This window comes from Grampus griseus, assembly GCF_964374135.1.
Source record: "Grampus griseus genome assembly, chromosome: 2".
Taxonomy (NCBI): Eukaryota; Metazoa; Chordata; class Mammalia; order Artiodactyla; family Delphinidae; genus Grampus; species Grampus griseus.
In genome coordinates, this window is record NC_139018.1 from 96,508,519 (window position 1) to 96,536,432 (window position 27,914).

The 27,914-nt window shown below is 37.3% G+C and overlaps 1 protein-coding gene across 2 annotated transcripts; it reads right to left on the reverse strand.

The window, feature by feature from the left end:
• Window positions 1-6,697: 6,697 nt before the first annotated feature.
• ARPP19 (cAMP regulated phosphoprotein 19) lies at window positions 6,698-24,625 on the reverse strand. Of its 2 annotated transcripts, XM_082649734.1 has the most exons (4): window positions 24,548-24,625; window positions 24,249-24,303; window positions 14,671-14,793; window positions 6,698-10,804 (listed from the first exon to the last, which is right to left on the reverse strand). In XM_082649734.1, exons 2-4 carry the CDS (start codon window positions 24,291-24,293, stop codon window positions 10,634-10,636), a joined length of 339 nt encoding a protein of 112 aa, XP_082505860.1. In that variant the 5' UTR covers window positions 24,294-24,303; window positions 24,548-24,625; the 3' UTR covers window positions 6,698-10,633. The 2 variants fall into 2 exon arrangements, with proteins under 2 accessions (XP_082505860.1, XP_082505861.1); XM_082649735.1 differs by lacking the exons at window positions 24,249-24,303; window positions 24,548-24,625 and adding an exon at window positions 14,894-15,015.
• Between the last annotated feature and the right edge of the window lie 3,289 nt (window positions 24,626-27,914).

Below are 27,914 nucleotides of genomic sequence, written 5' to 3' on the forward strand. Positions count from 1 at the left end.
GACCTTGATCATCTGGCTCAGGAAGTGTCAAGTTTTTTTCACTGTAAAGCAATTCTTTTCCCCTGTCGTAGGCTAAATTGTGTCCCCTCAAAATTCGTATGTTGAAGTTCTAACCCCCAATAACTCAGAACATAACTGTATTTTAAGATAGTGTCTTTAAAGAGGTAGTTAAGTTAAAATGAGGTCAATTGGACCTTAATTCAATATGACTGGTTTCCTTAGGAAAACAGATTAGGATACAGACATGTATACAAGGGGAAGACTGTGTGAGGACACAGGGAGAAGTTAGCCAACTGTCAGCCAAGGAGAGAGACCTCAGAAGAAACCAAAATAGATGACACCTTGGTTTTGGACTTCTAGCCTCCAGAATTGTGAGAAAATAAATTTCTGTTGTTTAAGCCACCCAGTCTATGGTATTTTGTCACGGCAGCCCTAGCAAACTAATTCGGGCCCCTTTCCATACACTTAACACAGTCACCATATGCAGCCCACACTTAAGGAGTGGAGAGTTGTTCTCCAACTCCTTGAGGAGAGTACCTCCATAAACCTGGAATTCTTCTATGTGGGCAATTTGTCTCATCTCCCCCACTTATTCATTCATTCATTTATATCAGTATAGACTCATGGATATTTATTTTACACTTTGCATTATAATTGACTTTTTTTGGGGGACTGCACCATGCAGCACGTGGGATCCTAGTTTCCCGACTGGGGATCGAACTCATGTCCCCTGCATTGGAAGGCGATTCTTAACCACTGGACCACTAGGGAAGTCCCTGCATTATAATCTAATACTGCTTTATTTTGCTGCTCAAATTGTTCAAGCTTTGGCCATTGGGAGATTTCAGTTGATACCTGTGTCCGTTTGACATACTGCCCCATCATTTTGTGTGTTTTGTTTTTTTATTTTTTAAGCACTTTCTTTTTAGCACTACAAGATTCTATCTTGTCTATTCCTTGCCACAGTCCTAGAATCAGCCATTTCTCCAGGGAGTCCTGGTTCATTTCATTGGAGAACAATATTAGAAGCTATGATCTGGGCCTTGTTGCTACTGGGGTATCATTGCTTCTAGGCCCTCTCCGCCACAGAGCAAGCAATTATGTGTACACTAACCTGTGTATGTACACATTTCTAAAAATATTTCTGATGTAGCTCTCTATATTAAATCAAACAAGAGTTCATACTGATGTCTCCAACTCTGTATCTATTACCACATAGATTTCTTGCCTTGTCCCCTAGCTCACCTGTAAACTCTACCAGTGTGAGAAACCTGAGCCTTTTTTTTTTTTAAAACAAGCAAAAACCAGACAACTTATATGTGTATTGTTGAGGGGTTCAAATCAGATAAATGAGAAAGTGTACTGGAAACTCGACAGTGCTCTACAATTTTAAGATATTATTAATCAAATTCTCAGTCCTATCTCTCCTCACATATTCACTCCCTGCCTTTGACTGCCTGGTTGTGCCATGTTGCAGGATCCAATGGAAGCTGAATAAAAACTGAGTGACTTCTAAAAGAGCATTTTGATGGGTCAGCCAGAAATGATGAATAGTTCAAAGATTAGCACTGTGTCAATTTATTGACTTACTTGGGTATAATACCGCTGTATAGTTTAAGATCCTCTTTTAATGCTTCCAGGCATGTCAAATCAAAATGAGTAAGGAAATCATAAGCTCCATGAAGTTCTTGCACCCTCAAGTAGACAACATTGCAATGCTGTATTGCAGAAGCACACGGGAAGGTATAATGGTCTCTATCATATTTGTGCCTGTCTGTCATCTTTTCTCTATTTGGGGGAATTTTCTACACTAGTTCTGCCTCCTGATAGTTGCAAATTCCCTCCTCTTTTGCAGCTTGGATGCAGTCATATGACCTAAGCCACAAAGATCAGATTCATCTGCACAAGACTTAGGTTACAGAAGTGAGAAACATGGAGAAACAGGCTCTGCCCAGAACTTCCATTTGCCAATGAAGGTAGTAGCAGAGGTAGCCAAGTTTGTAGGACAACAGTGGTCACATCAAAGTCGGGCTCCTGGCTTTCAGTGGTTGGTGGCAGGAGTGGTAGCAGCAGCAGCGATAGCAGCAGCAGCATCCACATCAGGCCATTGCTGTAGCACGTTTCTGGGGTTGTTCCTAGATTTACATCAAGACTGTTTCTCCAGCCTTTCTAACAATTTTGTAAGTGACCTGATATCTTTCAGTGAATCCATTTTCACCTAAATGAGCCAGTTATGAATTTGTGATTAAGAACCCTGACCATTATAGAGTGGTATATGGGATGAATGTGGTGAATGGGAATGGCTATATCTCAAGGGTATAGTTTCTTTCAGAAAATATTTATTGGGCACTTAAAACGGCCAGGCACTAGGCTAAGTGCTGGAGCAAAATAAGATAATTTTCCTGTAAGAAAGGATAAATGAACTCAATTAGAATGTATTGTGATTAAGTGCTAAAACAGTGTTATATGGAAATGGTTATTGTGTCTCAGAAAATGGAATAATTAACAATTATTAATTGTTAATTAATAATATTAACAATTAATATTCAGTTTTCACAAAGGTATGTTTGAATTAAGTTCTAAAATATAACTAGGAATGTATCAATAGATATCACGAACTAAGACAAAGCAAGCCACAGACTGGAGAAAGATGTTCATGACACATAAAACTATCCATGAAATTTTTAAAAAATAAAGAACTTCCACTTCTAGGGAAGTTCCCACTTCTGGGGAATATGACATAAGACACTGGCAAAAGGCAATGGTTGCCATATGCAATCTAGAAAATAATGGATTCAGTTCAGGAGGAGCAGCTGAGTCCCAAGGTGATGACTATGCATTAGGATAAGAAATCAACAAGGTCGGACTGAAGCAAGGAGACCTGCCTACAGGGGAGTTTTCTGGAGTAAAAGGATGACTCTATAGAATACTTCATGTGATGGGAGACATTAAAATAATTGTGGTTATGATAGAGGCCAAAAGGATGAAGAGAAAAAATAATCAGAAACACCAAGAAAAACAAAAAGCGATTTAAAAAATGAAATCATAGTATACACTGTGATCTGCAGTGAACTATATCAACCTATAAAGCTAAGAGGACTATTAATAATGATTATAAAATAGAATGCAAGTGTTATCAACCTTAATAAGGTAAGAACACAGATGACAAAGGCCAAGAGAAGGGAGGAGAGTCAAAAGGAAGGACAGTGGTGTTCATATTGTCATATTACACACTAGAGAGACAAGAAATACTGTTGACAGCCAATGGGATAAGAAATAATGGTGAAAATATATTAGACATTGTAAAGGAAGCCTATAGAGGAATCAAAAGTAGTGATATGATCCTAGAAAGAGGGTGGGAGGGAAGGGAGGTGGGAAATATAAGCTTAATCCTCATTTATCAGTCTTGAAAACTATTAATTTATGTTTAAAATTAAGAAATTAAGCAACAGTGGTATAAACATACTATTGAGAGGCATGGGGGCAACTACCAGAAGAAACACAAAACAGCTTGAATGTCTCCAGTGGTAGAGGAGCTAAACTTGGTGGTAGAGGCATATTTTGTGATTCTTAGCTTTTCACCATGTCCTTCTGTACTACTTGACTTTAGAATCATTACAAGTATACTTCTACCTTTTAAAAAAGTGAAGAGGAGCAGGAAAAGAAATCTAATAATTTAATTTAGAACCAGGTTTTGGTTCTACCATTCTTTTCCACATTTTTACCCCAACGACTGATGCCCCACAGAAGGCATTTGCTCCATTCAGTTCTCCTTAAAAAAATTTAAATTTTAAAAAACGTTGTGAATTCAAACAATGATCCCAACGAAACCACTTTTAAATTTCTAGATCCTTTCTGGATCTGTTAAGTACATACATGCTTTTACAAAGCTATAAAGAGTCCCTGGGTTTCAAAGCTCTACCCTCTTCTCTTCATACCCTCCAGGAAAATGACCTCAACCCCCCTCTTACAAGTAAGACTAAGGTCATTCAGTGACCACTCTCCTCTAGTATCTCTTTCCCCCGCCTGCACTCTAGTCATTCATCCTCTGTTTAGAAGACATGCCAAGGCTAATCTCCTCACGCATGCTCTCAACCCCAGCTCTTGCCCTCTTGCCTCTTCTATATCTTTGGTTTTTCTCCCATGCTTTTGTTTTGCCTATCTGTAACCAAAATCAAATCTTTCCTACATTTAAAAGCAAAGCCAAAGACTGTATCTTCTTTTATGTACCTCAGAAATTCTCAAAAAATCACATCCTCTCCACTAACTCACCTTTAATCACTTATTGTTCTTTTTCTGTCCCTCTGTCCCAGGCCCATGCACACCTCTACTGAAACTGCTCTCTCCAAATGATCAGTGATACCAACTTCCAGTGGCCTTTTCTCAGGTGCCACTCTTCATTCTGCTGCACTCTACTCTGTAGACGACCATCCTCTTATTGAAGTTTTTCCTCCCTTTGCTTCTGTAGAACCAATCTCCCATAGGAATGTGAATATACTGCAAACAGCTGGCAATACTGTAACAGAATATACCCAGGATATTCTACTGAAGAAGTGAAAGGTTTGTGTTCTGTAACTTGTTAAGTGTGGTGTGACAGAAAGCTGCGCACTGGTGTGTCTGCTTCTGATCTTTATCCTAAAAATATGGCTGCCCTATAGTGATCATTTTTGCAGTAACTCAAGCAACTGGCACCTTACATCTATAGACAAAGTCATTAGGAATGTTAGCTTGTATAGTTGCAGGAAAGTGAGAGTCTACAAGACACTAACCAGCCCAAGTTATTGGTAATGGGGCAATAAAGAGCCTCAGAAACCAGATGCAGAATGTTTGCAAGGTTGTGATCACAAGCAAGAGTAGAGAAGCAGTGAACATTTAATACATCCTTGCCATGGAAAATCAGGCGCACCAATTTCAGTGATGTGAGGTTTATGAGAGCAAAGCTCCTTGACATTTCTCCTCATGCAGAGAAACAGAGTATAAAGGCCTACTGCAACGAAGGAAAGGTTAGACGTGACTGAATGGAGAATCATCATCTCTCTGCATCCATAACCTTAATCTGGTTTCTCACTTAATTTCCAACCCAATATTCCATTTCACTTTATTCATTCAACAAGCATGTAGTATGTATAAGCTGTTTCTAGGTGCTAGGGATGCAATAACGAATCAGACTTCATCTAAGGAAGTTAAATTTGATCCGACTTCAGAATGAAAAAGAGCTAGCCAAACTATGAAACAGGGGAAGTGTTTAATGGAAAAGAAACATGTTCAACAGGGGCAAAAGGATCTTGGATGTATGATTTCAGAATGGAAATGGGATGGGGCAGTGGGAATGGGTGGGACTGCAGCACGCACAAGGGAGCAGGAGTAGAAAGTTATGTGTTAGGGCTTCCCTGGTGGTGCAGTGGTCGAGAGTCCGCCTGCCGATGCAGGGGACACGGGTTCATGCCCCGGTCTGGGAAGATCCCACATGCTGCGGAGCGGCTGGGCCCGTGAGCCATGGCCGCTGAGCCTGTGCGTCCGGAGCCTGTGCTCCACAACGGGAGAGGCCGCAACAGTGAGAGGCCCGCGTACCGCAAAAAAACGAAAAAGAAAGAAAGTTATGTGTTAGAACTATAGCAGTTGTCCAGGTTAAGAAATAGTGGCTTTGGGTATGGTGCCAGCAGGGAAGAGAAATGGACAAATTCAGTGTATTTTGGTGGGTGTTGGTCACAGCCTCTGAGGAATAAAGGATAACTTCTAACGTTGGCTCAAGTACTCAAGTGGGCAAGTGCACAGAGGTGTATTTACTGAGTTGAAGGCTGGAGGAAAGGACAGTGTTATGCAGGAAAATCAAGTTCCTTCGCATGCCCTGATCTCCAACCAAACTTCCTTATACAGAGCCACATTTTCCCAACTCCTTGCCTATTTGAAAATAACAGCCCTCCACCTAAAATGCTTCTTTCTCCCTTTCCCTCCACCAATGCCTACAGCAACCCATCTCTCAAAACTACCTCTAAAATTTCCCTAATTTACCACTCATCCCATTTATCCCCTAAATTTAATAATGCATTCCTCTAGACTTCCTGGAACTTTATTATTCCTATTTCTCTTAAGGAATGTAATACTTCCACCTTGCATTAAGTTTTATCTATCCATCTATCTAAATGCACACACACACATACAGTTGACCCTTAAACAACACAGGTTTGAATTGTGCGGGACCACTTAGAGGTGGAATTTTTCACTAAATACACACTACAATATTACACGATCTGTGACTGGCCGAATCCGTGGATGCAGAACCACGGATAAGGGGGGCAGACTGTAAGTTATACACAAAATTTCAACTGCGCCCAGGGTTGGCACCCCTAACCCCCCATATTGTTCAAGGGTCAACTGTATGTATATAAAATTTCTCAGAATGTCTCATCCAATCTTTCTATTTCTGACAGTATTGTACTAGAGTGTTTTATACCTGAGATGGAAAAGACTCACAATCTGCAAGCATTTCATGTTACCTAAATTACAAAGCCTTTACAAATGTAAGTTAGGCTGCTAAGACCTCATAAACAAACACTGTAAATTAAAACAAAATTTAAGACTACAATAGTCAAATTCTTTCTGCATATTGTAGTAGCTGAAATCTAAAGGGATCAACTTCAGAAAATACACCGAAAAACAATATAACACTTAAATGAGACAAAAACTGCAAATCGAATCAATAGAAATTAAGTAGATCAATTTATTTTTGTGTATTTCACAAGTATAATTTTGGAAGGGCTATTTAACAAATTTCAGCATTAACTGCCAACTCTATAGACATGTTCAACAAAAAAGGCATTTACTCTTGGCCCTTTTAATACAGGCAAGTGTCCTACTGCATCACAAATAAAAGATGCAGTAACAGATCTGAGGGTATATTAAAGAAATTAGATTTTTCTTTCAAATGCTGTTTAGTTGATAAATAACAAAATACAAACATAATTAATGGCTGTCGTGACCATCAGTGATTTCCAGAATAAAACCTATAGGCCTACCTGCTTTAAAAGGCAGAAACTAGTAAAACAGTATTAAAATCAGTGTTTTTATCCTTAGATTAACAATCCCAGAATGAGACTTCTTTGATCCCAATTTTACAAGGTGTGGTGTGATGTCAGGGGGAGAAGGGATATGGGGGAAGACTGGCAGTGCATGCTGAATTGCAGAGTTGGGACGGTGGCTCAAACTTGTCATTATCCAGATGAGGACAGTGTTTTAGAAAATTTTAAATGGGTCCTTAATTGTGTTATATTGAGAAGGGTATTAAAGGATTGATCATTCATCAGTCCTAAATACCATTTAACAGATGCCATCAGGCGGCTTAAGAAATAAGCAAGGATGGGAGGGGGGAGAAGTGAAGTAAAATGAGGTGAAAAAGGAAAATGAAAAATGGAAGAAATGTGTCTGAATGTTGGGGAATGTAAAAAGGCCACCACAGAAACTGCTTAAGTTGCCATTCAGACATGCTCTTCCTATTGAATACTTGCCCCTGGATCACCAAACACCAAGTTTAGAGCACAATTCAAGTAGAGATCATATTTCAGCACTGATAAAACTTCACTAATTTGGATTGAGAAAGAATATATGTCTGATTTAGTAAAAAGTATCAATAAACATTCAGAGGTATAGTTTTGTTACATTAAGTAAAAACAGCAACAAATTCCAAGTGAAGTAACAACAAGTAGAGGGCTTGATGAATAGTTAAGACTTATTTTTAGGTGAGCAGCAAAGGAATATTGAATAACTTGTAAATAGACTGCAAAAATGCTCCTTTCAGTTCCTCAAAACAATCCAACAGTCCTTACTATCCCAACATGCCAATAATTGTTTTAGTCAGATGTAGCCTTTAAAAGTGAAATGTTTCTCAGAACTGTATTATCAAATAGGAGCTACTGGACATAAAACAGATAACTGAGTTCAGACATTAGCTAGTTTTCATGAAGTATTTATCTCCAACTTGTTTACTCCAACATTCATTTATAATAAGGACAATGATTAAAACTGGCCATTTCTCAAACCACAATTCTGAAATCACAGAAATGTTTGATTAAGCCCACCTTGGTCAAAAATCTTCATTCAAGCAATGGTGAAACAGCCTGCAAATATGTCTTCAATTAACTGAGCTTTGAAGCAGAACAAAAACAGAAAAATGTAAAACCTCTATCCCAAGCACCAATAATGGAGGCTAAGCAATTATACCTACAAGTCCTAAATGACAGGTCTTTTCTGATGGAAAATCCTGAGATTTCTATTACTGTGACTTTACAGAAGGCAGGTTGGTTTAATGAGGAAATTTACTTTTAATAAAAAGACAATCAACAATGTTTTATTTTGGGCACTTACTCAGTATTTCACAGATCCTCAACAAGTTTTGAGGTAGGTTAATATTAGCATTGTATTTTACAAATGAAAACTCAGGCAGAGATTACATCACTTGTTACAAACCATAGCAGGAGTCCTACCATAATCAGTAACATGGTCTGATCTTTGAGATTAATCTCTGATGTGTGTGTGTGAATTTAATGGTGATAGCTTGCAAATAGTCATAAAAACAAAACAAAACCACTAGATATTCTACTTTGGGCTATTTTGTAATTCTTAAATAATCCTACAATGATTATACATACTTTGGAATAACCTACATACTCCTGTTAGAAATCTATTTATATATAACTAATCCTTATAATAACAAATTAACACATTATCGATTTTGTTGTTTTCTGCCTTTTGGGGTGGGTGAAGCACGAAGATAATCAGCAAGTTTTCCTCAGAGAGCTAGGCAGCCTTTAAGTGCAGGTACTATGCTCAAGGCACCATCTATGGTGATTTGCGGTCACAGGAAAGCAGGTATACAAATGGAGCCAAGATCCAGAAAAGATGCCTGGATCCAAAAGAGGGGAAGGCCCTGCACAAGTCAAAGATGAAGAAAAACATACTGTCATCTCAGGCTACATATCCTCAGCATCATGGGAAGAGCTCCTAAAAGACCAGCAAATTTGTCCCAGTTAAGTCTGTTAATTAAAGTTCTTACTAACTAGATAAACCATAAGTATTGTATTTTATTAAAGTGACATCTATAGAAACAAAATATCTAAGTATTTATTATGAATATGTTCCACCTATCATGTAAATTCCTCTAATTGTCACAAGCCTAATTCACCCAGCTCATTATATTACTTAAAGTTCAGCTCATCCTGACTAGGTTCCTGGGCCAATCTTCTCAAATATTTGTTTCATTATAAATTTCCTTTTATTTAAACAATTGTCAATTCTTAACAATACAGGATTAAGAGTGGTTAATTAACAACTGAGAAATATTATAAGGAAAATATCATTATTGTGTTAGAATATACAGCATTCAATAGAGCAAATTTCAAGAGTAAAGATATAGACACCTATGTTTCTGAAGAGACTGAACGGCACAGCCCAACACAATTTGAGTCAAAGAAGCAAGAAAAAAAGAAGGGAGGGGCCACAGGAGGCAAAGTATTTTATTCTAGTGTCCCCAAAATTGACTATGGAAGTAAAAAGTTTCTACATTAAAAAAGTTTATATAAATTACATGAATTGTAATTTTCATAAAAGTCAAAATGAAATGTTCTGCATAGGACAAAAGATATGCCTAAGCAACATATCATATTTGCACAAGGCCACTGAATGTCATGGATATGAGGAACAAATGAAAAAGCTTAAGTCTATGGCAGACTGAGCAAAGATTTCAGTTTGGTATTCTATAACCCCAAGACTGTAAACTACTCTTACTATGCAAAAGCTCTAATGACACACAGGGTTTTGTGTAGGAACTCTTGTGCTTCTGGTTGGCACATCATCTACTCTTTAATATGTGAAATTAATACAGACAGTTGTGAGAGGTTGTGCAAAACTACTGTATTTACAAAAATGGCACAAAAGTGAATTCAACAGTCGATGCACATGCACACTTCATTCACATCTTCAACAACAAAAGGTATTCTAACACTACAGAACTGAATAAGAATACTCTTCAACAGCAGCTGTTAAGCACTAGAGTCACATAAGTTACACCAGAATGGGCAAATATTGCCCAAGTAAAATTCTATTGTTAAAGCTGAAACAGATTTAAGGCCATTCAAGTTCAAGCACAGGATACAAATCTTTTGAAGCCCCATCTATTTATGTTTGAAATATGTGACCTTTCTTCTAACTTGTGGTCTTAAACTTCTGTTTTACAAAATTCAAAAGGAAAATACAGAAGAAATCAATACAATAAAGGTTACATTAAATAAGAGTAACATACAAAGCTATAATTAAGATGAATTAATGAAAGCCAAAACATTAAAATTGTAAAACTTGCTTGTTACTTGTTGGAACCAGTCCTACACTAGGAGTTAGGTAATATATACAATTATTTTCAAGTAGATTACTTTACATTGCTCTAACATGTTCTTTTCATCAGTGCACTGTTAAACTAATCAAAACTCTACACATGTATATTCCCTTACACACACACTACCACTACCTGCAAAGCCATAACTCTCAAACGACTTAGTGAGTGAAAGGAAATAAAAAGTGGAGAAGTAACATATTAAGGAGAAATAATGGGAATTAGAAGATTCATGCAGTTCAGCTCTTTTAATCAGCCAGCCAGCTTGCTAGCAACAAGAGATGGTTTCCGTTGAGGAAGGTCCTGTGGAGTGGGAATGTGGTCACCAGTGACGTCTGTCTTATCCGGAGCTGCAGTAGGAAGTTGCTTGTTCTTCATTTTTGCTTTAGCCATGTTGTAATCCCCAGAATCAAAATATTTTTGCTACAAGAAAAAAAAAATTCAGACTAGAGTTTAAAAAGCTTTCATATGCAATTACACTGGTTTAAGATATAGATGTGACCCTGTACTGTCAAAATAAAATAAACCTAAAAGTTTTTAAACAAAAACATCAACTACACGAAATAGCTATGACTCTACAGTGAGTTCTATCACAAGTCAACAGCTGAGAAGTCAGGCAAGAACCCTTTCTTCAGGCTTACATATATCATTCTAGTGCCAGTATGGAACCCTCAATATTGACATCAACTTCCATATCAATCTATCTGGGAGCTAATAGCCCTGGACTTAAAGAGTGGGACACAAGCCTTTCACTTACTAATGGAAAAACCAGCATGAATTTCTTGTTTAAATGATTTTGAAAATAAAAACACACAATCCACCAACTTGCATTTGGGATGTCACCCACCTCCAATCAAGCTTACAATTATTAAAACTATTATTTATAGTTGCTGGTACTCTGTCATCTAAGATGAACTGTTCTGTAAGGATTTAAACCATTTATTTGAATTACAGCAGTTCACTAACATAAAAATTAAGGTTAAAATATAAATGCTTAGGGTAATAAAAGAAATGAACTCATTAGAAATTAATTATCACTTAAAATACACAACCCTATCCTATACCACCATTTTTCACCTAAGACACTAAGTACAACAATCGCTCTTATTAGTTGGAGATGGATGCGGTAACAACCACACCATTTATCACTGAAATATAAATTGTGGAGCTAAAGATCAACCTTAATATAGATAACCTAATGAGTTAGTCTGTTCCGAGGTAAAAACAGATGAATTTGCCTGGGTTACGACTTTCACCTATCATGTTTAGCCTACCTTTAGTGAGTGCCTGCAATACTACATGAGGCACTGTGTGAATCATGAAGAGAGATATAAAGATGGACAACAGTCAAGTAAATCCACTGTTACAGTTTTAAATACATGAGGTGCTATGGTTACTCAAAGGAGGGGAACCTAACCTTTGCCTATAGCATAGACAAGAATCCAGATACGAGATGAGGGCTTGGACAAACGATGAAGGGGAGGAAATATAAATATTCTCTTTGAGACTTCAGGGGTAACTCAAGTGGTAAATCAAGGAGCTAGGAACTCACAGCTTAGTTTAAGATTGCTGAATGGCCTGAAAAAAAAGGTCTCACTGGCTGCCTCCCTCCAGTGACTATTCTTTTATAAGCATCTGGCCTTAGGCCAGAGTCTAAAGTTAGAAATTGCTTTTCATGTGTCACTACACATAGAGTAGGAAACTTGGACCAGGCCTTTCTAAGACTTGCTGCAGCTTCATTTCTGCATGTTTTAAAATAAGTGTAGTGAAAAAAAAAACCTCAGAACTTCTGATGTACTATATTATATTAGAGAGCTACTTCTGAAGTTTAGTAGCCTCTAAAAGAGAAAGTAGACTGCCAAATTTCTTAGAGTCAAAAGCACAAAATGAGAACTTTAACACATAGTGCAAATTTTAGGCAGAGTTTCCCCAACGTAATAAAGTCTGTTTCTAATGTTACCTATTTTATATTAAACAAAGGTTCATCACAAGGGGATCACACTTATCTGTAGATTAGGCTACTTTGCTTGAGGAAAAGGAATTAAATTTATTTAGTGTGGTGAGAGAAAAACTAAACTCAATGCTTAATAATTATAACTGCTTTAGGTAGAGGAATGAACTAGATCAATGTTTCTCATATTGGAAAAGATACAGTTCAAGAAGGCAATATTACTTGTCTTTAACAATTTTTAAATTTTGTATAAGTGAAAATTTTAAAAATTAACATATTCTGTACCATCTAGATGACACTCTTATAAGAGCCTTTTCCCACTTCAATTTAAGGGCCACACTTACATCCATATTTATAATTGCATTGACACTAATGGATCACCAAAGTGACAATACTTAATTTTAAGGTCATGTTTCTTAAAACTGGACCCTCAGTTTTCTTGGGACTTCACAAACTCAACAAATACGAAAAAACATGGGCCAGACTGCTGCTTGATATCCCTCACACGTCATATTGTTAAAAGCCTAAAAATAGGTATCCGAATAAATAACATTAACAAGTACAATAAAACAGAAAGGGACCTAAAATACATGATATCTAACCAACCCTCTCCAATGAACAAGAAACTGTTTAAAGATACTAAGATAACTTGTCAGTTTGCTATTACGACAGAGGAAAACTAAAACCCTGTGATCCAGACATTTTTTTTTAAAAAAACTCTTTTAACATAGTAAGAAATTATATAGTTGAATATAACATTTCATTTCCCTAATATAAAAGTGCTTATTCACTGACATTTTGGTAAAATACAGAATCATTCAAGAGCTCCCATCTCAAATTCTATATAAATTTCTTGATTCAAGTGGCATTTTCTTATTGACAACTATTTACATCTATAACACCAACGCCAAGATACAATGTATATAAATTCTAACTTGAAGATACTTAAAGTCATAAATCGTTGAAGCTAGAAAAATGACGAAGTCAACAGCCCAAATGTTGGAGGAAAGGCTGTTAGCATAAGTTATACTGAAGATTAGCAAAGGAAAAAAAGTTTCCTAAACACTAACAGTCAAATCCCAAATCCAAATAATAATAATCAAAGAAAATTACATAATTCCATACTAAAACCACATCTGATGGAATGATTTCAAAATGAGACTTGGTACAGATACATTTTACAAAGAATGCATAACATGTTTCTCAATGCTGCTTTTTTCTATTTATCCTGTATATTATGGTCTTTGCTTTTCAAATGACCACATAATGTTCTACTTTGTTGACTTATCACAATTTATTTACTATATCTCTGCTGTTGAATAATGATGCTGCTTTTTATTATAGTTAAAGCTACAAAGAAATAATTGTTCTAATTCATACTCCATTGATTTCTATCCTGGATAAACATTTTTTTGTGTTTCATAACAATATTTCCTCTGCTAAAATCCTTTATCTAGGGCACCTTAATGTTTTCCTTGTGTATTTGAAAAACCATTTTATGTATTACAAATATTAACTAACATTTTTATAATAATTTCCCCACCATATTACTTTTCATGGATCAAGGATTTTATTTTTATGTTTTGGTATAATCCTTCTTTGTCATTCTATTATTTCAAAGCTGTGAATGTCATTCTTTCATGCTGTATAAAAACACCATTCTATATTTTGCCACTTTTAAAAGTAATCTGTTAAACTAAAATTAATGTTAAAATATTCTTTTGGTAGAAAGACAATTAGTGTATGACATCACTTATATGTGGAATCTAAAATCATCAAACTCATAGAAAACAGAGTAGAACAGTGGTTGCCAGGGGCTGAGTGGTGGGGGAAATGGGGAGATGCTGGTGAATGGGTGCAAACTTTCAATTCTAAGATAAGTAAGTTCCAGGGATCTAATAAATGGACAACATGGTGTTAACTGCAGTTAACAATATTGGACTGTATATTTGGAAGTTGCTATGAGAGTCAGGCTTTAACGTTCTCACCATAACAAGAAGAAAATGGTAATTATGTGAGGTAAAAGATGTGTTAGCTAACCTTATTATGGTAAGCATTTAGCAATATGTACATGTATCAAATCATCACACTGTACACCTTAAAGTTACATAATATTTTACATCAGTTATAACTCAATAAAGCTGAAAAAAAATTCCCTTGCAATTTGGTTTATTTGAGAAAATAATCCACATATAACTATAGCCAACATATATACTTATCAATGCACACACATCTGGTGGTAAAGAGCTATATACACAGACACCCATTTCACAATCTCTTTCGGCACAATGAGTTCACAGGACTTAAAACATATGAAGATTTACACATGAGAACTTACCCCTTTCTGCAATCGTTTCCTTAAAAAATCTGAACCTCCAGGCTTTTGTCCCAGATGAGGATACCTTGCTTTTAATTTTGCTTCTTCAGCTTTCTCTGGACTAGTCACTTTGTCTTCCATTTCCTGAAATAATTTTAAATAAATTACTTGTCTATCACAATTCAGTTATTTTAGATAATTCCACCTTTTAAATATCTGGATTCTGGTTTTAGTTGTCAAATACCAAATAATGCAGCAACAGACTAAGAAATCAAGCACAGAGGCTTTTAAAACATCTCTGTCTTGTTTTTCAAATGATCCATGTGACAGCTCTATTATAGCTGTGATGCATGTATAACACCCCACACACTGGATAAAAATATCAAGATAGCTCAGCTCTGAAGTCTTGCTTGCCATTACTTTCCAGTCATGTATAATACATTTATAGTTAGTCACCTTCTATGGAACTCATCAGCTCTTTGCCCATATTTAGAGAACCATCTTAATACTGTTAAAATAAAAAAGAGCTTTTTGACCTCCTGTTTATTCAAAATCATATTTAATTGAAAGCTCTGAGAGTCTTTAATAGAAATTAACAGCAGCTTACTTACCATCATATTTTCCTTGAATAATGCAGAAGACCTTGTTATTTTTAAAGGAGAGAAACATCATCTCTGCCAATCTTTACATCTGTATATTTTATTGCCTAATTTCTACCCATATTTAATGGAAAACAGTTTTCATGCCAAAGATCCCATCTTTAATGCATCAAAAATATGTTTTCTGACCAAGGACTATCAATATCTTAAGCCTATTCACTTTTAACACAGTCTTGATATAGCTTACTTTCTTCCATATATATATATATATAATATATATATAAAATATATTTATATATATATATATATATATAGGCTGTGCCACACGGCACGTGGGATCTTAGTTCCCCAACCAGGGATGGAACCTGTGCCCCCTGCAGTGGAAGCGGGGAGTCTTAACCACTGGACTGCGGGGAAGTCCCCAAGAGTAGTATTTTATAGGGAAGCAGTGTTTACCACTTCATGGCAAGTAGTGCAGAAGAAAGAATGAATCAAGAAAAATAGAGCTGCCTTGATAGGGGAGGCTGGGCAATGGCAAGGCATACTTTTTAGCTAATGGACTCACTTCTGCACACCAGCTCAGCAAAATTACACACCTCTGCATATCTTGATTCTTCCAGGTTATTTATGAATAGTCAAAAAGCAGAAATGTTATCCATAAATGTCAAGCCTACTGTTCTTACACAGCAGCAAGTAATCATTTATTAATCTAGGAACTCAAGAAACTTCATATAATTTTTGCATATATCTTCCTCAAAAGTATTTTCATACATGTTTTATAATCAACTTTATTCACCCTATAGATTGTCAATATTTTTTTCCATCTTCAAAAGCTTCCTCATGTGTTGTTACCTTTTCTCATTTTTAGTCTTAGAGGATTTTGAGAAAAAAGCTGCTGCTGCTGTCAAATATACCCTTTCTATGGGGCTTCTTTTATGTGTATGCTTCCTTCTGCTTCAAGTGTTCTACTCTCTTCTTATGCTGCAGTTTCATGCGTCTACATATTTTGATTTTCATTCTTTTTAAAGTGACTGCATCATTCACTCGATGTACAAAAAACTCAACTATGTGTGCCCAGCCAGAGATAGAGACTCTAAATAGTATCGGTGATTCTGCCAGTCATTCCATTCAAAAAGGGTAGCTCAAGTGTGAGGTTTATGACGCAACCCTGCATTCCCAGGAGAGTCTCAATCCCAGAGTATGTCTCTTTCAGAGTGTAAGTGTATCAACATGCTGTTTATCATTCCAGTGTTTAAAAACTCGGCCCCTGTAACAGGAGTCAACTACCTCAGCTGGCAATCAACTGAAGAACCAGCTCGGCCATCTGTTCAAACGCTAGACAAAAAAGTGACTACCACTTGACCTACTGAGAACTGACGGGGCAGTCTCTAATGTGATCATGACTTCACTGGGTTTTTCAAGGGTGATTTCAGTTATATGTGATTTTTTGCCTTACTAACTTTAGAACCTAACCCCTATACAAGATATGACTACATTGTATTAATCAGATAAGCTGGAGAAATAATATAAATTTAAGGTTCCCAGTTTAGTATAAGACAGTGCGCTGGGTCACCACAGAGGCTTCACTTCGCTACTACAGCCCCAGGGTATCCATAGTGGTTAATTTATAAGTGGACTTGGGAGGGACCTCCTCTTGGGTTCCACTATACAATTGTTTTTTAAATTGGCTGACGTTAAATTTGGACACTGGTTGAAAAGGACTCCAACCCAATTATAGCCTTTCAGTCCCAGCACCTTAAAATTAAAGGATGTTAACAGAGTCCTACATTTCCACTAAAACCATCCAGCTTTCTTAGGCTTGCGAAATGAGAGCACTCTACTTCTTTGATTTGAATTATCAGTTCTCTGTATCTAAGAAAGATTCCTTAAAATTTCTAGTATGGGGTAGCAACTTTCCCTAATTTCCAGCGTTTCTGGAGATTTCTCCATTTTATATACGAGGGGAAAAAAGTTGTGCACAATATGCCATCTTATCTGGTACTCCCCTATTTTCTTAATAAGGAACACATTTATGTATATATTTACATATAATATTGAATTAAATGAAACAGTTTAATTAAATTGAAACAGTTTACTATCAAAAAATATTTTGGGCAAAACAGCACCTACAGCTGAAAATATTATTTAGATTTACAATAAATTTGTAATATGTCCTAGAAAAACAAACCAATTCTTGGACTTCCTGGCCAAATACATAGCACAATGGCAAGTCCCTGCTAGGTGTAACTTGGCAGTTGGATTCAGGATTTCAGCTACATTTAACACCAAAAGGGTGGAAAATATGACCTAAGCTACATTTTTTAAATGTAGTCAGTACCATCAAGACACATACAATACTTTTAATGGATCATACAGAAACATTCTTAAACCTTCTGCAAATGTATACAGTTCTAGGGCTTATTGATAAGCAAGTTCAAATGCCTGGATGTTCACCAATGATCTGACGCAGGTACAGTTTGCTTGTGGAGTATTAATAACATGTCAGGTGGTGGACTGTGTCCATGGGCATTCAGCCCACACTCACCCTTCTCTAAACACTCCTCTGAATCACCACAGTTAGAATAAGCCTGAAAGCACATTTCTCAGACTGAATTCCTATAAGGTTCTGCCAATGGTACCTACAACAAATTAAAAGGCATGGGAAAAAGAATCCATTTTATTCCTGGTGATGCCACACAATGTGCAGACAGCAGTAGCTCCTGTGTGTTCCTGCAGAAGGGCATCAAGCTCATGATTAGGGTCTATTGTAGCAGCTACATGAGATAGGGCAGAGGATGCTGGGCTCAGAATAGTGCTCACTCTTGCAGTGTCAAAGGTTTTTTTGTAATCCCTCACCTCTGGAAACATCATCTTCCCCTTTCTGCTACTCTATCCTTTCAAATAATTTGTAACCTAACCCCCTAAATCATATCCCTTTCTGTCTGAAATACCCAAATTGATTTCTATTCTCCAGAGCAGGACATTAACTGACAAAATCAGGTAAAATAAGCAATTTACTGAAATAGTTCCTAGAAAGTATTTGTGTAATTTAAAAGAAAGGAGATAATATGTATAGCAGTATGTATATATGTAAACTGCCAATTAAAATTAAAGGAATAAACTGTTGTATAACTTTTGCTAGAACTATTACAAATAAAAAGAGATCACCAGGATGGTCCTGGCAGGATTTGGGGTGACTGGGGTGGACACAGGGCTAAGAGGGAGAAGTGACCTGAGAGTCTACTCCAGATGCCTGACTTTGGAGTTTGAAGAGGTCTTATGTTGTGAGAATTTCATTTCACAGTGATTTAAAATAAAAAGCTGCAATAGAAATTTTTTTTTAAAAAGGCAATTTATCCCTACAGTCACGTTAAAAAATGCAAAGAAGCACACAAAATTTGGTGTGATTGCATGTTTCTGAACATCCTTCAAAGGAATTTCTGAACATTTATTCCAGCTAGAATGAAAATACATCCCTCAAAAGGTCTGAGATAAAGAAGGAAAAAGCAAACAAGAAATTGGTATGTATGTATGTATACTGAACAAGTCACTTTTCTTATTTTTTCCCCAGCTTTATTGAAATATAATTGACACACTTTCCTAATTTTAATGTCTTAATATGTGAGGTTAAAAAAGGACAACAAAAATATACAACAGTTTTTTAAAGTTTAAGTGTTCTATGTTTCTGTCTCATTTACAAAAAGATTTATGATATTAATTTTACACTTTGCTTAGTTGAAGAGGCTTGATAAAATTTCAGGGGGAATCAATTTAATAACAAAATAAAGTATATAACTTCCAAACTAATAGTGGGGGTAAAATGGAAGAAGAAAATCAGTCAATTGAAAAAAACAAGGGGGGGGGGGGGGGGGGAGGAGGACAAGAAATGGAAAAAAAAAAGACCAAAAAGCTTTATTAGGAATGCAGAAGATCTAATGTTTATGCCTCTAGTAAGAAAGCCTCAAAATAAATAAATCAACAAAATTATAGGGAGCAACTGATAGGTCTATCAGCATAGGCGAGTTCAACAGACCTTCCTCATATTGGTATGTGAAAAAGACAAAGTAGTCAACATACTTGATTTTAATTCTGCATCCAACAATTAGGAAATACATATTCTTCTCAAGGACAAATGGAAAAACTGACTAAATATTAGGCCATAAAGCGAGTCTTAACCATTTCCATCCAGGCCACAATCTATGACTGCAATTCAGAAAGTTAAAAGTCAATTATTTCAAACTGTATATATCCCTGCCATTTGGAAATTAAAGTACATTACTAAATAATTCATGGTTAAAAAAGGAATCATAGGAATAAAAAAAATTACTTGGAACTCACTAATAATAAAAATTCTACACATACCAAATTTGTGGGATACAAGTGTCCCTTAAGGGCTTATATTAAAGAAAACTAAAACTCAATGAGCTATGCATCCAACTTGAGAAGTTAGACAAAGAACGGAACCCAAAGAAAACAGAAGAAAACAAAAAGCAGAAATTAATGAAATAAAAAAGAAAGATACAATAGAAAGGATCAACAAAGATGGGAAATGACATGCTTAACCAAGAAGAAAGTATTTTTAAAAATTCAAATCTGGTTTTGAATCTTTACTCTCCAAGAGGCCTTTGTGTTACACTGAAATTTTACTAGTTTTTAGAAATAGATGCTGGAATATGAGTGACTTCATTTAGCTAAGTGGTTTCTATGCTGATAATAGCTTTGGGAGGAGGGGGGAAAAAGCATCATTAGAATTCTGGAACTTTTACTCTAGGCTACAAACTAGGAAAGCAGAAATCCAGGATACTGCAACAGAGATGTATGCTTATGATGTACAAAAAACAAAAACTTAAAAACAATATTTTAAGTGATAGTTATTCTCTTGGCAATAACATATGCCCCAAAATAATCTTCGTTGTATACTCTACAATTAGCACAGGGCCTAATATTTATTAACGTTAGGCACTTGCATTTTTGTGAATCAGTCTATTGAAATATACTAGCTAAGCTTTCTGTAAGTAGGAGGAGTATAAGGTATAAAAGCATATATATACACATATATAAACATACATATATTCAAATAATTAAGGATTATTTTGTAGTCTGTCATGGAATTGATAGTAAGTTTGAATGATTAATACCACTTTTTGCTCTTCAGCAGGGAAGTTACACAACTACATCAGCAAATAAAAATCTGACCGCTCTAAGTAAATTCTCAATCTGCTCAGCAATATGTTCATTGATGCACTGATTGATGAATAAGATTAATGAAAGCCAACAAATCCTTTGGTATAGTGTCAGGAAGGGACCAATACTGTTATCAACCTCTGTGGAAAAATTCTGTAGTTCTATTAAGTCCTTGCTGCTTGCCCAGTCCCCAGCATTTAACTGGTGTTCAATAAAAGTCTACTGAATGAACAAATACAATGTACTCCAACTGTTTTTTAAAAGTTAAGAAACTTTCTAAACGCGTGATAGTTTCACCAACAGCTTATCTTTGGAATATTTCATGTTTAGTAGACACTATAAGTTCAGGAATAGAAGTTGTTAAGTATTGAAGTCTTGCACAAACAACAGGCAAGCCTAAACACTGTTGCTATCTCAGCAATTTACTATACAACAAATGAAACAGCCTTTTTTTTTTGAAAGACATTTTAAAACTTTTCTGAGGTTTACTTCTAGATTGTTAAGAATCAATGGTTGCACAACAAACCAGAGGAGCAGGTTGTGGTCCAAACTGAATATATCTTAAGCCTTTTGGTTACCAAAAGTACTGTCAAAACAGTCCCAGAAAAGGCCAATATTAACCACGATTTTTTAAAAACTGGGAAAATGGGACAGCAATTTATATCCACTCTTTACTGATGACATAATGAAGTAATTTAAACAGCAGTTCTCTTCCTCCTCCACCAGTCATAAAAGCACCAAGCATACCTTTTAAACTGACAAAGATATTTAAGTTGAAAGCTCTACTTGAGTTAGCCTTTCCCAAGACACCTTACTAACTTAATTTGATGAATTTTGTAATAAAATCTCTAGAAAACCTGTTTTCTAGAGAACCTGCTATTAAGATCTTCTCTAAGAAAAAGTTAAAAGCCATATATATGAAAAAATACATATAAACATCCTTCTACTTTCATTCAGATTTCTTAAGTGGGTCTAAGCTAAGGTTTTTTATATTACCATGGTCTATCCCTCTCTTTTTTTAACTGCAGTACTAGTATCGTCATTTGTATTGACATAGTGCTTTGGCAATAGTTTCAACTGAAAAGTTTGGAGAAAAATTCATTCAACCAACATTTTCAGAACAATGCCAGGCACTATCCTAGGTGCCATGGGAGAAAAGATAAATAAAGGAGAGTCCTGAGTTTAAGATGCTCACAATGAAAACAGAACTATGTGTTTTAAGGCTCCACATGTCCCTTTTCACCCCCAGGATCAGACTGCATGCCTGTCTCAGCTAAGTATTATTCAAAGTGGATGATGGATCCACGAGGTCTCTGCTAAAATAATGTTTACTTTTCACTTCGGTGATAGTCTAAAGAAAAATATAAGCATATCTTAGGGCATCTGAATTGTCATCTTATATTTAAGCAGTCCTATGGTGCTTGGGTGTCTGAGCTTTCATCTACTACTCCATTTGTCCAAATAATGAGAAAACTACAGAGCTGAATTTAAAATGTAAATGATCTACCTAAGACTACAGTTAAATGACCATACAGCTAACTCTTAAAAAAGGGAGAACTGAGGGATCATATGGTCTAAGGGAGTGTTAACTTGCCAAACTCAAAAGGCTCCTGTACTTTAACAATTGCTACCATAGTCTCAATACACTGGAAATTCAGTTTCAGCAAAACACCATGTGACAGTGAATTAATAATTTAGAATGTTTTTGTCTGTATTTAGTTTGTTTTAGATTTAGAGTGGTGTAAGAGAGATAGGAGTTTATACTTATTTTTACGTTTGTAATATTTAATTAGTATCGCAATAAAAAATAGTGGCCTATAGTTTTCTTCTCTTAACAAGGGTGCACATACTACTCAGGTAGATAAATAGTGACTTAGCTCTTACTCTATGCCAGGCTCATCATCTCTTTACCTTAGTTTTTCAGAAGCAATAGGCTGACGTACCATAAAACTATAAAGGTATTTTAGTTGACTACTTTGGCTTTAATTCAAAGGTCAATTGAGTACAAAAACAATAATTCAATTTTTTTAGGTCATCTAACTATTCTTCCAAATACAAGAAACAGGTGATTTGGCTCACAGGAACACAGAAGTGACTCTGCACATTTTCCTCATGTTTAGGGATGGTATCCATGCTACGGGCACTTAACATCTACAGCCAAACCTTAATTCAAGAAGGGACATTATATTACTAACCTCACACAGCAGCCCTAAAACCAAAAGACCTGAATTAAAATTTTAATGTAGACACAAAAAGAACACATTGAAGACAGCCTTAAACTTGTTAAGAGACATAAATATTAGGCTCTCCCAAGTGAAAGCATTTACAATGCAGAAATCAACACTCCACGCTTTGGCAACATATTAACAAATCTCATAAAAGAAAATTACATAGCACATTATTGTGCGTCAGAAGTCAAAACTGAGCTTGATTTTAGTGTTTAGGACAAGACAGCACAGACATGGGTTTGCTGTTTTATCTGGGCTCCTAAATCCTAAGCAATAATGAACATCACGATAAATATTTTACAATAAATATTTAATATTACTATTATGACTGTAATCCTCAAATTATATATAGCATATATACTTTTTTTTTTGCCCCCAAGTTCGATTTTTAGCAAAGTGTGAAAAATACCCAACATAGTTTACATCGGAATATTCTCGAATAAGGTAGTGACTTGGCCTATTATTTGTTATTGCTTTTTTCTCCAGTTACTTTACAAGTAATATCATAACAGAACCATCCAATTCAGGGAAAGTTAACATGGTAAACAACACATGGAATGGGTTTAAAACACTAATCAAATTTTCAGCCTGATTAGGAGCATGGTTGTAACCTAAAGCAGAAGCCCTTACAAAATCCAAGTATTAGACCAAATCTCATTTATGACAATGCCCTCTGACTCTTTAAATAATTATGGTTATTTAGAAGCAAGCACTAACCTAGACAAATATAAAGCCTTTATATCCATAATCTGAATCACACCGATCCGTGGCCTATTTCCCTACATCAGCAAGGTATTACCAAGTGAGTTCACAAAATGTTCCCATGTTTCCACGAAACACGTGATCAAGTCAGCTGGCAAAAAAAAAATTTAAATTCCAACCTTTCGAGTTTTAGTCAAGCACCACAGGCGAATCCCACTGGCACACATTTCGGAGCACACGCTGCGCCAAAGCGGTAAGTTATCCACCACATTTAAGCTTCACAACAACTGTATCCAGCAAGGACTATTATTCTTATTCTACAGATGAGAAGACTGAAGCTTGAACAGTTTAGTAACTGAACAAAGTTACACGGCTAACAATGACTGGACCTGAAATTCCAACCCAGGTCTAAGTCACCGCCCCAACACGAGATACCGCCTTTAGAGCTAAGAACACGCAGACAATACAAGCAGTTGGACAGTTAGTTCTTCGAGAGAAAAATAAAGGTTCATGAGCCGAGTGTAGCCCACGGAAAAACTTAGGCTCCACGCATAAGGACCAAGTCACGGGCTCTTGTGTACAGTTGAGTATTAAGGGAAACCCCGACACACCCAGGCGCTAAAGGAACGTTTCAGCCAGGACGCTGAGAACCTCCAACTCGCACCACGCCGGCGCTAACTACCCGAGCTCCTGCGGGCGGCCGGTTCCGGAGTGTGTGGCCTTGCCAGGTGAGGAAGAGCGGCACACCGGCTCTGCACCGGCGCCGGGCTGGCTCCGGCTGCGCCCCTTCGCCCGCGGTGGGACCAGGCCGCCGCCAGGCCCGGCCCCCGGCAGCGACGGCCCCGGGCCTTGCGGGCTCCCCGGCCCGCTCCACGGGCACACTCACCTTCTGCTCCTCCGCGGAGGCTGCCTCGGGGACTTCCGCGGACATACTGCTCCCTCTGCGGACAAAACGCCGGGAAGAGAAGCAATTACCGGGTGGCCAAGGCCGCCCGCCCGCCGCGCAGCCTCAAGCCCACCCCGCTCCCCGAGCGCCCGCCCGGGCCGTCTCTGCCCGCAAAAATGGCCGCCGCCTTATGACGACACGCAGCCCCGCCGCGCCCGGAGAGCGGCCACCACTACGGCCCGCCGCCGGCCCGCCGCCCCTTCGGCCCGCCGCCCCTTCCCCGCCGCGCCCTCGCCTACCTTAGCCCGCTTCTCCCGCTCTGCGACGCCCAAGCACTTCCTTCTTTCCTTCAAAGGTCGCGGCTCGCGCCTCACCTCACATCCGTCCGCCGAACGCTTCCTGGGAATTGTAGTTTATGAGTGGAGCCGCTTCTCCCCGCACTTACCTACCTAGTCTGGTCCCTTCGGTTCCAGGAGCGTTCCTATTTTCACTTCCCCAGGCTCGCCTGGTTCCGCTCTCCTCCTGGCTCTCCGCACTGCGGCCATACATACTTTCTTTTGGGCGCCCCATAGCTCTGTGCTCCACAAGTCTCTCCCCACTCTGCTTCGCCTTCTTAACCCTATTTTTCACATCTTCAATACTACGTCATCGCCTCGGGCTTTTACTGAGACCCTACTAGGTCAGATCCACCTCTTAAATGCTGTCACATCTCTGCATAGTTCGACAATGCACGCTTTATCATTAGATAGTATTTGTTGTGATTACTTTATGTCACCTTTCCTGTTTAGATAAGCCACATCAGGGCAGGGACCTCGTCCATATTTGCTTATGTTTTGTTCCCAGAGCCCAGAAATTCCTAGATAGTTAATAAATATCTGATGAAGGAATTCAGCTTCTACTCATTTGTCAACTCCCAGGGGTCCACTCCCACAAATTTACTCAAACTGCTGGCACCAAACTCCTCCAATGATTTTTTAAAATAAATTTATTTATTTTAGTTTTGGCTGCGTTGGGTCTTCATTGCTGCACACAGGCTTTCTCTAGTTGCAGTGAGCGGGGGCTACTCTTTGCTGTGGTGCACAGGCTTCTCATTGCAGTGGCTTCTCTTGTTGGGGAGCACAGGCTCTAGGCACGTGAGCTTCAGCAGTTGTGGCACACGGGCTCTAGAGTGCAGGCTCCGTAGTTGTGGCACACGGGCTTAGTTGCTCCGTGGCATGTGGGATCTTCCTGGACCAGGGCTCGAACCCATGGTCCCCGCATTGGCAGGTGGATTCTTAACCACTGTGCCACCGGGGAGGTCCCTCAATGACTTTCTTAATTGCCAAATCCGTTGGCTTTACATTGAATCCTTATTCTACTTGACATCTGAATAGATACAGGCAATATGTGGTGGTTCCAATGAAGCATCTCTCAGAAACTTGGAAATAAGATTGCCCTCTAAAAGTTAAACTAGTAAAAAGCAACAGATGATGAATGCAGTTCTGTGGGAATTTGGAAACCATAAAAACTCAACCAGGTTGTCCTACGTAGACTCTCAGGCAGGAAAAATTGCACTGGGATTGCAACTTGAAAAACAAAAAGTACACTCCTTTTAGAGAAAGAAAAGAAGGGGTTTGTCAGGCAAGGGAGCATTTAAAATACAAGGGTTCAAGAGACTGAGCTCTTTCTTTGACAAGTATATGCCTTGGGAGTGACTTAAGCTGGGCCAGCTGAGAAACTTCATAAGATCAACTAAATATTTGTTCTCATTTCATACTCACAAAGTAACCTACTGAAAATTTGCCTTTCTTTTATGCAGACCTACAGGGAGAAGGCAGAATGCACTAGTCAGGCTAACTTAAGCATCTAACAGTTTTATTTTTATTGAGTTGACATTCTGGTATATATCCTACATCAATGTATTTGTGAGCTAAAATCTGATAGATGCACATATATAGAAAATCAGTATATGTAACCTTAGATAGAGAGAATCTGTTCCTGAAAGATACTGACACTCACATGAGGGAAAGTTTGGATTTCTGGGAGGCAGATTTTGGTCAATGGAGAATCCACAAAGGCCAATGTCCCACTGTGGGGACTGTCTGAGAAGCCATCCTTCCCCAAGTAATATTCCTTTTTGCATCATCAACCATGTACCTTAATGTTTAAAATTACACAGCGATCACCAATTCCCTGTTTCTCAAAACTTTCTTCCCTTGATGTTTAGGATACCACTCCCTTATTCTCTCTTACTTCTCTGGTCATTGCTTCGCTGAGTCTTTACCTGCCTCTTAATGGGAGGATTTTAACAATTCTGTCCTTGGATCCCCTTCTCTTCCAGTTTTATACTTTCTGAGAAATCATTTCCATCCTCATAGTTTCAACTGCCATTTATATATTCTAGATCAGTGCTGTCCAAGAGAACTTTCTGTGATGATGGAAATATTCTGTATCTGTGCTAGCCAATACAGTAGCCAGTAGCCATATATGAATAATGAGCATCTGAAATGTGACTGGCACAACTAAGTGAATTTTCAATTTTATTTAATTAAATTAAATTAGCTACAAGGATTAGAATCACTGAGAAACCCTAGTGACAGAGATTCGCATTAAGTCTGGGGCAAAGTCAAAGAACTGATGTTTAGCCAAAGCTCCCCCTGGTGATTCTGGTGCATACACACACAAAAGATTTTTCAGGCTTGGAACTAGGTAGGTATATAAAAGTTTTAAAAAGATCAGGGGTCTTTTTGAGGTTTAGGTGCCCTAGCTCAAGGGTTTGTAGGAGTGAGTAAAGGAGATGAGAAGTCACACCCCATCCATTCCTCAAACAGCTGAGTGAGGAAGTCTACCTGCATCATTGCTGATATTGTAGCAAGTATCAAGAACTGAATACCTTTTTTTTAATTGAAGTATAGTTGAGTTACAATGTTGTGTTAGTTTCAGGTGTACAGCAAAGTGATGCATATATATATATATTTTTTTATATATGTTCTTTTATATATATATATATAAATATGTTCTTTTTCAGATTCTTTTCCATTATAGGTTATTATAAGATATTGAATATAGTTCCCTGTGGTATACAGTAGGTCCTTGTTGTTTATCTACTTTATGTATAGTAGCTTGTATCTATTAATCCCAAACTCCTAATTTATCCCTATTCCCTTTCCCCTTTGGTAACAAGTTTGTTTTCTAATTCTGTGAGTCTGTTTCTGTTTTGTAAATAAGTTCATTTGTATCATTTTTTTTAGATTCCACATATAAGTGATATCATATGATATTTGTCTTTCTAAAAACAGAATACATTTTTGATGAAAGGGAGAGACTGGAAGATCAATGCAGAGAAACCAAGTTAGATAACAGAGTGCCAAAAAACCCTGAGTATAAATGGTGATGTCTGTGAGAAAACTCAGGGAACATTACCTGAATAAGTAAGTCAGAGAACTGTAAAAAAACAAAAAAAAAGTTTTAACAACTTGAGTGTTGGAAGTGGAGGATGCCACTTCTCTAGGGACTTAGTGAGACAAGAGAACATTATACGAACTGGAAAGGCTGGAATAGGAAATTTTTGAATGAATTAAAAAGAATGATGAACGGTGGGGTATGGAAGAGATATTTAAAACTTTAAACATTTAAATCTCATAAAATATTTGCCACAATATGTTTCTAAAACTTCTCATAACTGTA